The sequence below is a fragment of the Toxotes jaculatrix genome, chromosome 1, assembly GCF_017976425.1.
Source record: "Toxotes jaculatrix isolate fToxJac2 chromosome 1, fToxJac2.pri, whole genome shotgun sequence".
Lineage (NCBI taxonomy): Eukaryota > Metazoa > Chordata > Actinopteri > Toxotidae > Toxotes > Toxotes jaculatrix.
Genome location: NC_054394.1, coordinates 29,766,572 through 29,781,972, shown reverse-complemented (window position 1 = coordinate 29,781,972; position 15,401 = coordinate 29,766,572). Strand labels below are relative to the sequence as shown.

General features: G+C 45.0%; 1 protein-coding gene across 1 annotated transcript; it reads right to left on the bottom strand.

The window, feature by feature from the left end:
* Positions 1-1,129: 1,129 nt before the first annotated feature.
* On the bottom strand, positions 1,130-15,073 carry gch1 (GTP cyclohydrolase 1). The gene is made up of 6 exons (XM_041037836.1): positions 14,593-15,073; positions 7,298-7,407; positions 4,316-4,371; positions 3,383-3,414; positions 3,166-3,250; positions 1,130-2,805 (listed from the first exon to the last, which is right to left on the bottom strand). The coding sequence occupies exons 1-6, from the start codon at positions 14,969-14,971 to the stop codon at positions 2,679-2,681; spliced, it is 789 nt and encodes a 262-aa protein (XP_040893770.1). The 5' UTR covers positions 14,972-15,073; the 3' UTR covers positions 1,130-2,678.
* Positions 15,074-15,401: the final 328 nt, after the last annotated feature.

Sequence of the window (15,401 nt, the reverse complement as noted above, 5' to 3'; positions counted from 1 at the left end):
GTCAACGCAGACATATTTTTTTTTTTTGTTGTCATTTGTAGAGTTTGTATAGTTGAACATACGCTCTGCACAGGAAGGATCAGGTCTGAAGGCCGGGCCTCGCTGCTGTGAGGTGATGCTGAATGAAATGCATGAATGTGATGTTACAAAACTCGGGCCATAGCTGCTGAGTCATGCCTCTGTCAGGCTTCCAGACCACGTCTCTGCTGTTCGCACTGGGCCCAGTGCGGGCCCCTCAGAGGGTCAGATTCACCCTCTGAGGGGCCCTGGAGCAAAAAACAGGGCCGCTTCATCTGCCTCCAGTTCAGCTGACGTTTCCTCCAGTTGTGAGCTTCAGCTTCATTCAGCTGTGGAGGTTTGACTGTGGACAGATTATGAGACATTGGGCTCCTGGGGACAGAGTCAGAAAGACACTCCACCTCTTCTACATAACAGCAAGGCATCTCAGAATGAAAGAGTTGTCTTGTGTCTTTTGATTGACTTGGTTAACAGTTACGTCAAACAGAGGCTCTGGCTCCAGAGGCCTCCTGACCCTGAGCCCTGTGGGCCCGTCAGTGCTCCTTCCTGTGTCTGACCGTTTGACAAACTACCCATCTGCTTCACCTTCTCAGAGCCAATTAAAAACCAGAGCACAGAAACACGACACGTCAGAGACGTCTTCATTTGTTCTGCTGCCAAACAAAATGGCCTCAAAGGTCATTTTCTGTTTTCTTGACTTTATTTTTGCAGGATTTCCAGTTTCCACCGTGGACGAAGCCTCATCAAGAACAGAGTAAGTGCAGTTTAATTCTCTGTTCCTCTGAAAAGTTTTCACTCTCTTCACCTAAATGTTCATCTGCACCAAACAGACATGAAAAGTAATTACTTACTTTTTATTTTATGAACTCAGAAAATAGAAAAGAAAAAAGTTATTGTGGCCTGTGCAAACGTTTGGACGCTCTTCCACTTCAGGCCTTAATTACCTTGGTTAGGACTTGTATGTCAGGTGAACAGTCAGCTGATGATAAATTCTCTGACCTTGTGATAAGGCTCAACAACCAATGAGCTGCTCTCAGAACATGAAGCTAACTCAGTCTGTGATGAAGTGAGCATGTTAGCTACGAGCGTAGAGAAGAATCAGTCGTCTCTGTCACATACAGTAAAGATTTATTGTCTTTGATTAAAAAGTCTTTGTAATGAACACAGTACATAAAGTGACAATGATGGCGAAGGGGCCAGAGAACAGGCCGTCCTTCTCAACAAGGCCACGAAAACAACATCAGAGCTGTTTGTTAGAGCTCATTTTCCCTCCAACACACACACACACACGCACACACACACACACACACACACACACACACACACACACAGCTCCAGTCAACACGTTACACTAGTTAAAACCTCTCAAAATCTGTCTGGGGACATTTTGACGCATTGAATTGAAAAAAATCACAAGACTTAATACAAGGACACACACTTGTCTCCACAGTGTTCATCTGATGGGGTGATCACTGTAAAGAATACACACACACACGCACACATTTCATTTGCCTCTCATGGAAATGTATATTTTCTGTTTTCAGACAGTGAGTCTGCAGCGCAGCATCCCGCCGGCTGCCTCGTCACTTCAACTCGTTTTTGGTTTTAATAGAGAGGTGAGTTGGCACAAAGACAGATCCTTTCACAGGATGATACAAAAAAAAAAAAAAATTAAAATTAATTTACTTGTAGAACTGGTGGTTTTCAGATGCAGCCCTTTCACTTCGGTCTGCATTTCGCTCATTTTCTCCCAATAACTTTGCGCCAAACGTTGATCCTGAAACGGCTGTTTTTGTTTGCTTTGTAATAAAAACGTTCATGGCGTGAGATCTAGTTTTAAATCCACTGATATAACCTAAGAAGGTCTGAATAAAAGGAAAGGAAGTGACGGTAAAGTTTGTAAACTGTGGGTTTTGAGAAGTGACAGAGTGTTAAAGTGAGATTTCAAACGAAGACTCAGATCTGTTCACATGTGCCTTTAAAAGCTGTCGTCGTGTTTTAAACTAGGCTGGTACATGAAAATGATCCTGACCAGAATCTCACTGATCATTTGTTAGACATTATCACAGTCGCATGTAAATGTTTGGCCACATCTGAGCAAATTAATATAACACGTCACAATTAAATTTTCTCTAGTTTTAGGTTCATGTGCATTAACTTTTGAAGAAAGGCTCGTTTTTAATGTTGGTTTGCTGCAACTAATTCATGTCTTCTCCACCTCTGGCAGCACAGGTGGAGAAGCTTCTGCGGACAGACTGACAGACGGACGGACAGATGGACAGACTGTCCTCCAGCGTCCCTGACCACTCAGTATTTTTTCAGGGTGGATTTTTTTTTTTTTTTTGTAAACTCTTCTTCTGTATTTTGCCGCTGACTGATATCAGATAACTCGCGTGGCCTAAAGGGGGTAAAGTCTGTCCCGTCGCCTAAAAGTAAACAACGAGTCAGTCAACGGCCTCATCTGACCATTAAAACGACTGGAAAACACAGTAAACACTCTGCCACTGCCTCTGGTGAGATGGACACACACACACACACACTCACACACACACACACATTTAGCACGACAGCTGGTCGTGCAGGTGGAGGTAACCCCAGGCAACAGGAGGAGGAGGAGGAAGAGGAGGAGCCGAGGAGGAGGCGGAGCTTCCTCCTCCTCCTCAGCTCCTGATCAGCGTCAGAAACTCATCGCGGGTTTTTGGATCTTCCCTGAAAACTCCCAACATGGTGCTGGTGACGGTTTTACTGTTCATCTTCTGAACGCCTCGCATCACCATACACATGTGACTGTGGAGAGAGGAGAGAGGGAGGTGAGACGAAAGGAAAGGAAGTGGAGTGAAGGACGAGAAGTGCAAAAAAAGAACTATTTAAATTAAGAAACAAAAAGGAGAGGGAGGGAGGAAGAAAGGACAGGAGGAGATGTAGGAGTGTAGATGGAGGAGTGGAAGTAAATAAAAGGAAATAAAGTGATGATTAAGTGAAAGTAAAGAAAAGGAGGCAAGGAGAGGGTGGGAGAAAAGCAAAGGAGGTGAAGGGAAGGAGACAAAATCAGATGAAGGAAATGAAACCAAAGCAGAGGAGGAGATGAAAATAAAGATGGATGGTACAAAGAACGACTGAAGCGTGTGTAAAAACCGAGAAGCGTACGTCGCCTCGATGACGACGCCGACGCCGGTGGGCTGCAGGGCCTCGGTGATTGCCACGGCAATTTGTTTGGTCAACCTCTCCTGAACTGTGGACGCACAGATGGACAAACATGAACCAGGTTAGACAGAACAAACAACGTCTCATCTCAACAACACTGAACTCTGAACAGCAAAATAAAACGTCTGTGCTGGTGAAACAGAAAACTTATCCCGAGGACCTTGTAGTCGACGGCTGTAGATTTCAACAATCCTGAGGAGGAGAAAAGAGAAAAGGGAGAACACGGCTCAGTGGTGGTGTGGAGCAAGTATTCAGATCCTTTACTTAAGTACAAGTCTCCTACTAACAACATATATCTTATTCCTCTGAGTCATCGAGCTCCATTAAAAACACAAAGCACTTTGTTCGTCTGGTGTAACGAGGGAACGGAAGGAAAATGAACTGATCCTCAGAAATGACCCCGTCCTCCTCTTCGACCTGCTGCTCTTCTCTGTGAGCAAAACCACTTTGGACAAATTCGACCTCGTCCACCTGCGAGAAAATGTCACAAGACCAGACGGGCAGCAGGAGGAGAGGCAGGATGCACTGTACGTACACAGAGGACAGTCAGGACGCTACAGCTACAGCTCACGTGACACAAATAGATTCTCTACTAATCTTAAAGGAAACGACCGCAAACGTCAATGGAGCAAGAAACACGAGCAGTTCAACAATCAGACGGGTCATTAAAAAAATTTTTTCTCTCTGACGCGTAAATTAACCAAATGTAAGTGTAAATGGATCTTTGCAGCGAAGTTAGCAATATCAGATCGATCGGGACAGAAACCGGATGTTAAACGGTTTTAGTTAGCGCCACCCAGTGTGCAGCGGGTGCTACAGCAGCCGCAAAGCTTTGTTTGAGTCTTAATAATGTGAATGGATCAGCTGTTGTGTCATCGACGTGTGTCGAGGCGTCGTGTGCGTCCAGTCCTGGGTTAGTAAGGGGTGTTAGTGCGATAAGCCTTGAGGTATTGGGGTCAGTGGGATCAGATTCTACACTAGTACACACACTAACACACGTTTTAATAATCAGCTTAAACACACACTAGCTCTCTCTCTCTCTAACACACACACACACACACACACTCTATCATATTAGAGTAAATTTACTCACCTTGCCAGCTTACTGAGGCCCAGGACTCTCTTGTTGGGAAGGTAACCGATGTGAACCTGGACAAAGAGGAAAGTTCAAGGTCAAATGTTTTATACTGGTTGATGCGCATAATCTGCAGCTGGATCGGAGACAATACTTTTTTTTTTATTAATGAATGAGGAGACATTTGTTAACAGCCGTGGAGACACTGGGGTGTAGCTGGTGACATCTGAAAAACCCAAAACAACCAATCATCATCATGTAATCTGGTGTTTTGTTCCCTGACTTTAGCCTTCGAGGCAGCGTGAGTACACAGGTAAAACTGAGAGGCAAAAAAAAAAAAAATCTTTAAGAAAACAAAAGAAAATACACCATTATGAGGAAAAGCTGATGTGTGTGAGTTTCTGCACCATGGAACAAAAACACAGGACAATATTTTCCTCCTGATGCCACGTTACAGTCGGTCCAACAGGAAACAATCAAGAACCAGCATCATTAAAACACAGTCGAGTTCACACACTAAGCGCAGTACTCCAGTACATTTATATAGTTACATTACATATTACATTACTTTCACACTGAACACAGAAGTCATGTGGCCCAGTCAGGATTGGCCGGTGGAGGGAGGGGTGGGGTTCGTCACAGTTTACCCACCGACCGTGACACCACTGCATCAGGTACAAGATCATCGCTGAGGCGGAGTGAACGAGTGAACAGGTGGACGAGCAACAGACGAGAGGAGGAAGAGACGGAGTCATCAGCTGGAGAATCACTGCTGTGGATGGCCACAGGGTCTAATTCTCTGTCTCACACACACACACACACACACACACACACACACTCCACTCAAATGTCAAATGCAATTTGTTGACGAGACGAGAGAAAGGGCAGCAGCAACAAGCGTGCAAATATCTCCTTTTCTTCCAATTCTTTCTTCTGCTGCGTCTCTGCTGCAGCAGCCTGATATATGGACATCAAACAGAGCGGCTGTGACGGCTGCTTCCTCACTTATCTGCTCGCGTTGTTCACATTTACCGCCGCATGCTGTGAGCGACGCTGGGGCCAGGTTAAAAAAAAAAAAAAAAAAAAAAAAGAGGAAGAAGGAGGAGAAGAATGAGAGGAATCATCAAGGTTATAGCGTATATCTTAACAGCGCTACAACCGCTTTCAGTTCATGGCTTTTACTGATTGGTTCACTGCGCTCATCGGCTTTGTTTCCAGGCAAACGAGCTCTGATGAATCCACCACCTGAAGGACCGGAAGCTTTCAGCGGTTAAAGGCCCAGATGTTTTCCTCAGGAGTCGGTGGAGACCAAACCGAAGCTAAAAGGAGAGAATACTGGACACAAACACGACTTCACATGAAATGCAGATGTTGCTCTGTGTCTCTTAGACTGTATGAGGCGACAGTGAAATGTCAGGTGCCTGTACGCTTCCTGGAAACTTTCTCCACAATTCCCTACAAAAAAAATGTTTTAAAACAAAACTGAGGGATTTTCAATGCAGCTGAAAACTACAGGGATTAAATATTCTAACATGAGCTCACACAGAGAGCTCGTGTTAGAATATTTAACTCAACAATGAGCTGTTTCAACAGGAAGCGCATCACACGGGGGAGGCGATGACTCGAATGTGAGACCGAGCGACAGATGTGTTCTGCGATGCATTTTCTCTCTAAAGAGTTGATGTGACAGCCTGTAATAAACTGCTCATCGAAACAGTTTATCAAACAGCCAGTGGCTACCTGCACGTCGTCTGAGCAACAATGGAGGAGGGGGACAAAGAGGAGGAGGAGGAGGAGGAGGAGGAGGAGGAGGTCTCTGTGCGGTGAGTCACCAAAGAGACACGAAAGACAGACAGACAGATGAGAGAGGCTGGATAAGAGGCAACGCAAGGGGAGGGAGGAGGTTTAGGGACATAAACAGCCACCTGATGACCACCACACACACAGACAGACACACACACACACACACACACACACACACACACACACACACACACACACACACACACACACACACACACACACACACACACACACACACACACACTAACACATGAGGTGTGGTAAGTGTTTGTGTGATTCACTGCTGTCATCAGAGCCCATTTACACCAGTGGAAAAGGATCAGCTGCCAGCCCCTATTGTCTTAAACGACGTGCACCTGCAGGCAAAGATGGAGGGATAAGGCGAGCAGAGAAAGAAAAGGTGGAGAGAGAGAGAGAGAGAGAGAGAGGGAAGAGGCCAATCAGCCTTTTTAGTGGAGAGTAATGATGTCAAAGCAGCAGGGAGGAGACAAAAGAAACACAAACACAAAACAAAAAGTGAACGTCGGATAAACAGATCTCGGCTAATCTGATTGTTTCTCATGTTCCGTCTCTGCTGCTCAGACCAGAGAGAAATGTTGTCTCCGATTCTCGTCTCTCACCATGTTCAGTTTTTCTATATGCTTCGTCTAAAGCTCGGGGACAAACCTGAAGACAAACGGAAGACAGAGACAAACCACGCATAAAGACTGTTTCCACCAACCTGCACAGACTTTGACAGACAGGAGGAAGCCTGACTTACAGCTGAATATAAACAGAACAGAAATTTACTGTCACCAAAACATAAAATCTGCACGAGAACAGGTAACAGAACACACACACAACAACTGTGCACAAACACAAATGATATAAACCATAAAGGAAACAGTTTGTCAAACTGTTTATTGAACCAGCTGCTGGAGGCTTTGATGTTTATAACGTAAACCTGATGAGGCCCCGTGGTTCCACTGCTCCCCGCTGCACCAAGCCCCTGACTCCAACAGTATGAAAAAAAAAATCCAGTTTACTGATTATTTCACAGAGAAACACGACTCATTCCCGCTCACACGCTCTTCCCAGAGTTCAGTGGGACGTCTTCAGATATTTAGTTTGAACCCAAAAACAGTTTATAATGGTATAAAATCATCTTTCCATGAAGAAGGGTAACTTTCACAGTGTGTGTGTGTGTGTGTGTCTCACCCTGCCAAAGATGGGCACCAGGTGATGTTCACACATGGAGAACATGTCGATGTCCTTGACGATCACCATCTCGTCGTGGTCTTCGTCGAAGATGGCGTCGTTCAGCACGTCTGTGGAAAAAAGAGGAGGAGAAATGAAACGAAGAGGAAAAACCTCCTGCAGCTTCCAAACACCTCAACGATGGAACAAGTTTTTGTTTTTTTTTATTTCACGTCCCTTTCTGTTGTTTATCTCTGGATTTCTTAACGTGAATCAAAGCCATCCTGCGTTATTTCCTCTGTCCTGGAGGACAGACGGACGGAAACCGGCAGACTCCACCCACAGCCGTGTCAGAGGACGCCCGATTCACCTCGACCGCTCCCTTTATCGTCGGCTCCGGTGTTTCTCTCTGGCAAACACCGGCGTCTAATTATAGCTGTGCGTCTGCACACTCGTCTCTGCTGCTGCTTTATTGCATTTTTCGGTTGCCGGGGCTTCAATAAACCGCTTCTGTGTTTGTGACGCTGCAGACGCCGCTCGCTCTCACCGCGGCACTTTTTAATTTCCTGAGTTGCTATCTGTTAGAGGGAAGGGGGGGGGGGCGAGGGGGCCCGAGGTCACCACAACAGCAGAGAACAGGCTGACTTGTTGCTTCAGCCTCTGCTGCTTATTGTGTGACTGTGTGTGTGTAAACAGGGCAGCAGGTCTGCGTCGACTCTTTGTGTTGACGCAGTCTGCGACACAACACGATGGCGGTGTTCGGCCCTGGTTTTTGCAGCAGGTTGGGGTTTTGGTTTCTGGCGCCTCGAGTTTGACCTCAGGTGATGTCATTCAGGGCTGAGATGGATCCGTTTTCATTTCAGGTCCACTGACTGATCGATCTGATCGATCTGATCGCTGCTTCTCCTGAACATCACCAAACACTGAGACACTCGGGTAAACAAATGTTGGCTTTCATCGAACGTGTCTTAGTCATAACAAACTTTAGAGGCTTTTTTAAACGATTTTTAAGTTCAAAGGTCAAAGGTCAAGCTTATCTCTTATTTACTTCATTTTGCATCTTTCATATATATATTAACACACAGACTTGAAGACTGGAGAAGTAGGTAAAACTGTTTGTAAAGTTAAAAACCTGAAAGCATATGAACCAATTGATTTTTAATTTGGCTGAACGTGGCCACTCGGCCGTGTTCGGGGCTTAGTAGCTTGGAAACGGAGGCAGGAGCTAAACCATGTAGGACCTAGAATGGAGGATGGAAGGATCAAGGATCAAAAGAACCTTAAAATTGGTCCTGAACTTCACTGGCCACCAGAATGAACCTGAAAAACACAACCTGGGGTCACACACTGACACTATAATCGCACAATACGAGGAAAGATTTGACTTTACACAAATGTCCTCTGACAGGTGGGAGCAACAACCTTAACAAAAGGATTTTATATCATCAGGATGAAGAAGCACAGAGTCATTTTCTACTTCAGCACTTTAAAGAAAGAAAAGCTGATTATTAACATGAACGGTTTCTCTACCCTGCACAGTACAGCCGAGCAAGCGACCAGGACACGAGGAACAAGACTAGCTTAGCATAGCAGCAATCTGAGCCACAGGCAAACATCAACGTGTTCACGAGGGCAACGCTCAAACCACATGTGGGATGAAAACCACACACATCAGCCTCACGCGGCACCAGAGGAAAATCAGATCACCAAAGTCATTAAGATTCATCGTCTCGAGCTGTGATTGGACGAGAACTGATGAGCAAATCCATCCAGGAGATTCTGAGCTATTTCTCCAAGGGAACACTTCGCTGGTGGTGATACAGGAAAAGTCAGGTGATCAAAGTCAATAGGATTGTTTTTAAATGCTGCTTTAGGAAACACTAAAGCAAGAAGTCCTTCATCCATCTGAAGCCAACGAGCTCCTGGACACAAACCTCATCAACCCACAAACAGGAAAAACAGATCCTGGATCTGCCTTCAGCTCCACACTGTAATAAACTCTTAATCCTGTTTTCAAAGTTTTGTAATCAAGAACAAAGTTTGAGTGAAAGCAAGTTTTTTTTTCCCCTTGATAACATTTTCCTCACCAAGCTAATGATGTGGAGACACAGGGGCAACGATCCAAGGAAGTTAGCAACAACTAAAATAAGCAGAATTAACTGTTAGCAGCTTGTGATGGACGATGATTCACACAAACACTGTGGTTTTCTCAGTGGTAACGAGTTAAAACCTTTCTGATCGTCTGCAATTAACTTTAGGAGAGACGACAAAGTTTTTCTATCTGACAGGAGCAATGGACAGAACTATGAAATGAATAATGTGTTGCTGTGAGAAACCAGAATGGTCCAGTAAGGACACCAGCAGTTACAGTGAAAGTTGCATCTCACGTACACACACATACACACACACACACACACGCATGCACACAAACAAACACCCTGAAGGAAAACGGCGTTAAATCAACCTTAAGTAAATAAAGGGCAGCTGGTGAGGACGGTCGGCTTGGACGCCCTGGGTGACAGAAAGACGAGGCGGGTATCAGGTAATGACAGTGTTACTTATCATCAGCTCTACATTCAATAGCGTTGCACGCACACACACACACACACACACACACACACACACACACACACACACACACACACACAGTGGAGAGGCCACATGTTGACATGTTCTGAATGAAGCCGGAAACTAATTGAAAGACTAAATAAACATTTATGAGTCAGACAGATGCATGCGTGCGTGTGTGTGTGTGTGTGTGTGTGTGTGTGTGTGTTGATCACACACACACAAATTTCCTATACATACTGTAGTCGTAACCCTGGGCATGTAATGATGAGTCACCCCTGTACATTGCCCTCCTTTAAACACACACATAAACACATACACACACACACACACACACACACACACACGTACATAATGTGTGTTTGAGAAACAGCCTCACATCCCATAATATTCAGTCTTCGTGGTGTTTTCAGATCTGCTGAGTCTCAGGAAATTGTGTTTCTGTTCATTTATTGACCGAGTCTGACGACTCCCTGACGCTCTCTGCTGCCTTTTGGTTCCAGGCCACAAAAGCTCCTTTTTTGTGTTGTCGTTGTTGTTGCCGGGCAACCGAACAATCAGCTGTTCAACAGCTGTCAGTCCTTCAGACAGGTGTTGGGTATTGTGCTAAGTAATGTCATGTTAGTGTAGTTGTTATAAGTGCAGGAGAGTTCTGTTCCGGTTCTTTAAACCTTTTGTCTCATGGTTGTGTCGTCAGTTCCGTCGTGTAACGATCACAGATCTGAGATCTGGGAAAACCGTCACGTCTCTGAGAACAAGTCGGACGAATCGAGAAAAAAAAAAACAAGCAGGCGAACAGTAAAATGATTCCTCGATGAAAACACAAACTCAGGCTTGTTCTCTGGTCAGAGATTATTACAACATTTCAGGAGCTCTCACTTTCAGCTTCACCTCCAAACACAGTGGTTTCAGATAATCTGTGTAAACTGTTGGTTTGTTTACAGTCTGATCTGAACTGTTGAACTTTACTGTAGTGACGAAGCTCAATGTGATCACAACTGACAGAAATGTCATGAAGCTCTGTGAGGCTAACGGTGCTGCAGCTTATGATTATCTTCAGTAACCGTTAATCTTTTATCTGCTTCTCAGATCAATCAACTAATTGCTTTGTCTATAAAACATTAAAAAAAAGATGGTGAAAAACATTCATCACAGTTTCCAGAGTTCAAGCTGATGTTTCCAGATGTTCAGATCCAAAATATTCAGTTTGCAGTGATGAAAAGCAGCAAATCCTCACATTCGAGAAGCTGAAATAAGTTTTAAAAGACACGTGTTAAAAATCCTGCCTGAAAACAGCTCAGCTCTTTTCCACGACACTTCATTTAAAAATATTTGGGTTTTAAACTGTTGATCAAACAGAATGAGCCGTTTGAAAACATGTGAAATCTCTGATATTTTAGGGATTATTCACACTTCAAATCTTCTCTTAGCTGCAGCCATAATTCAGACGATTACTTTTGTTAATTAAAGGCAAAAACTAAAAACCGAAACACGTTTTAGTTTCATTAACAGGTTTCCTGTAACATCACACGCTCAGAATTCCTCTTAAATCTCTGCCTCTTTCCCTCATTACTGTTCTGTTGGTCATGTGCTCGACAACAAGAGGATTTTAGGCTCGTGTTGTGATGAAGGCTGATCCCATGACCTGCACACACACACACACACACACACACACACACGTGAGCACACTGCTCAAACAGCGTGACACTTCTCCTAAAACACTATAACTCTCCACAGACTTCCATCGTTTCAGGCTTCAGTCCCAAAAAACCTACATGTTGTTCTGCTTTCCAACAAGTCAAAGGGGAGGCTCCTGCAGCAGCCAATCAGCAGGCGGACAGAGCACCGCCACCACAGCCTGAACAACACACACACACACACACACATCATTATCTGGACCATCCACTGTCCAGAGGTGAGAGCTGGTGAGCTTCAGGTAGATGTAACCTCGGTGCTTGAACACGTGTCTGAGCCGGAGGAATCTTCTCAGAACCAGAAAAACCACCAGTCAAGCCTCGACATCTTGTCACTGGGTGCCCCCCACTTTCTTCTCTCGTTCCACTGCATTCCTTCCTTTAGCATTACAGCTTCATAACACACCAAACGCCCCCCATACCAGCCAAACTACCTCCAGATGGAGGTAGTTCTGGAGGAGGCCGAGGCAGAGACGAGGGGGCGGATCCCCAACTCCAGCCACTCTAACGCGCCGTAGCGAGGAGAAGCCACCCCACATGGACCTGACACCGCGTATCAACCCGCGTCCAGGTGCTTTTTTTTTTCCCTTTCTTTCTTTCCCTCTCCTCATCGCACATGATTCAGCAAATCCGCTCTCTGGGAGTGACTCCGGAGCAGCAGGCCGGCCGGTATGGATGGATCAAACATGAGCCCGGGGAGCGGATAAATAAATCTTAGAGACAGATCTGCAGCTTTCGTCAGCTGAGGGGTCTCATAACAACACAACACAGCTCTGACCCCGAGAATCAATATCAGTTTCATTGCTTGGACTTTCACCTTAAAAAGCCTTTTCTTCTTCTTCTTCTCTTTTTCTCAGATGTACATGATCAAATCTCACAAAGTGAAAGTGCAGCACATGGAAGCACAGGTGAAGCAGACGACACGTGATGAGATGCAGGAAACTTATTTTTCACGCTGATGGCTGCTGTTTGTCCAATCAAAGCTGGCTTCACTGTGGGGCGGATGTATAGATTCATCATGACAAACTGTACAAACACACCAAACTTCCATTTTAAATTCTGATCTTGGTCACCGCGTTTCCAAATCTGAGGATTATGATTAGTCAGTTAGTCAGAAAATGCTGAAAAATGTCTGCCACAGTTTCCTAAAGCTCAAAATAACATCTTCAATTGACTCGTTTTGTCCGACGAACAGTTCAAAACCCAAAATCACTTCACAATCAGATAAAACTGAAAAGAAAAGCAGAAAATTCTCATAGAAAAAAACAGAAAGTGGAAAACATTCAGCATTTTACATAAAAATGACTCAAACAACTGATCAGTTTTCAAAATAGGTGGAGATTAAATTCATCCAGTAATGGATCAATCGTTTCAGCTCCACACAAGTGGAAAAGTGACGTCTCAGATGATTTAATGAAGCTAAAGGGAAGATTCACTCGGATCTTCACACAGTTTAACTCCTGAGTTTAACTGATACTAGACAGTTTTGATTTGCATGATTTTAATTTGACAGGAAATATTTCAAAATAATAGACATCTGTTTTGCATTTAGGCAACAGGAAACAGGTGTGTCAGTTCTAAGCAGGATTAATTACAACATTTATCTCTGATTACTGCAAATGCAGCAATGGAAAGTCACAAAGTACATTTACACACATGTACTGCACTGTGAGGTACGTGTACTGCACTGTGAGGTACGTGTACTGCACTGTGAGGTACGTGTACTGCACTGTGAGGTACGTGTACTGCACTGTGAGGTACATGTACTGCACTGTGAGGTACATGTACTGCACTGTGAGGTACATGTACTGCACTGTGAGGTACGTGTACTGCACTGTGAGGTACGTGTACTGCACTGTGAGGTACGTGTACTGCACTGTGAGGTACGTGTACTGCACTGTGAGGTACATGTACTGCACTGTGAGGTACGTGTACTGCACTGCACTACACTGTTAAATTCAGCTCCACAACCAGATCAAATGCTGCTCAGTTATAATAATTCAGTTTTACACTGTATAATAATATTATGCTGATGGGGGTCGCTCCCTCTGCACATGAGCACATTTACTTTTGATACCTTCTGTACATTTTACTTTAAATATTCATTTTACGCAATAAAAACGTTGAATGTAAATTCTTTTACTGGCAGAGGCACATAAAGAGCCTGAACCCTGACATCTCCAGAGTAACATGGGTTTTGGAATGAAGGACTACACATATACACACACAGAGTTGAACCTGTGGCTGCGTCTGGAGGAATAATTAGATATTTAGCAGATGCATCTCACGCAGGTTGTAAATCATTTTCTACAAAGTCATCAGACATGGGTCATGATGAGCGGTGAGCAGCAGGACATCGTAAAACTCCAGCTTGTATAAACAGATAATGTTAATAAAACGGTTTAAATTAAACGTCTGACAGCGAGGACAGAGGGGAAAATACTGAACTATAAAACTTCAATAAAATAAGGCTCCTCCAATCAATCTCAAGTAAAAATACATGAACAAACATGGATTATGCAGCAGAATGGCTCCTCTCAAGTCTGAATGAATATGTATTATAACATTGTCTTATTATTACTGATCAATAAGCAGCATCTACATTGCAGGTGGTGAAGCTGGAGCTAATCTAACTACCTGATTGGTTATTGGGTAGTTTAATGTTTGACAATACTTTATAAACTCATCACTTGTTTTCTTTTGTTGACTTTTAATGTGCAAAGTAACTTCAGCTGTAAAATGAATGTAGTGGAGTAAAAAGCACAACATTATGCAGTGAAATCACTACTGAGGTCCAGCACTCTGAGCTGCGTTCAGTAAATGTTGGCTGCTTATTCCACCGCTGTTCTCAGATCAGTTAAAAAAAAAAAGTCCTGATTTCACATTATCTGAATTCACAAACTAAAAAAAAAGTTGCATCAACTCTTCTGTGAATCAGAAAGGGTCTACACTGGATTTTGGAGGTGTCCACTCTCCCCTGTCTGTCCTGCCACCTGTTGACCGCAGGACAAATCCCAGCCTCCTCTGAGCGGCTTTGTGGATTTAAAAACTCACCTATAATTTTCTCCTGGTAGCCCTTGGTGAAGAACTGCATGGCGGTGGCGGCCCTCCAGGGGGTTTTGAGGAGCCCCTGCCGCTGCGGGTCCTCCCCGAGCCCCCGCAGGATGGTGGTGTAGGCTGCGGCCAGGGACGGGAGGCTCATCTCGTTGTCCTCCACGCTCCTGGTGCGCTCCTCCTTCCAGCTCTCCATCACCGAGCTGGCCGGTCGGTGCGAGCCGGACTCCGCGCCCGGAGCCTGGGGAGCGGTGGCGCGCCCGGTGCCGCCGGCTGGCCGCTTCACCATCCCGTCAAAGTGTCCGTTGAGCACGGAGCCGCTGTCCCCGGCGTCTTTCTTCTCGCTTGAGCCGTACGGTGTCTGCTTGGAGCGCTCCATCACTTCTTTCTCTGTCTCTTCCTTCTTCAGCTGATCACTTCTCGGTTCGGTTTCTCCCGGACACACTTCGCTCTGACGGGTCACCGGTGCTTGCAGTTGAAGTGGGCGCTGCTCCCGCAGCCTCAGCATCCTCAGGCTTTATAAGAGCTGGATAATCCAGGGAGGGCTCCGATTGGCTGTCCGGCCCCAGGGGGGAGGGTTCGCCTCCCCTTTGACTCACACCGATCCTGAGGATGAAGATCTGCAGGGAATCCCGATCATCATTTCCTCAGTCTGCAGGAAAATAAAAGGAAATAAAAAGGAAACATTAAAAAAAAAAGTGGACATACAGAAATAAAGTCAGCATGAACTCACTGTATCACACATACAACCAGAGACAAGAAGGACAAGGAGTCCTGCATCAGATGGTCTGACCCCGCAGAGCCCTGAT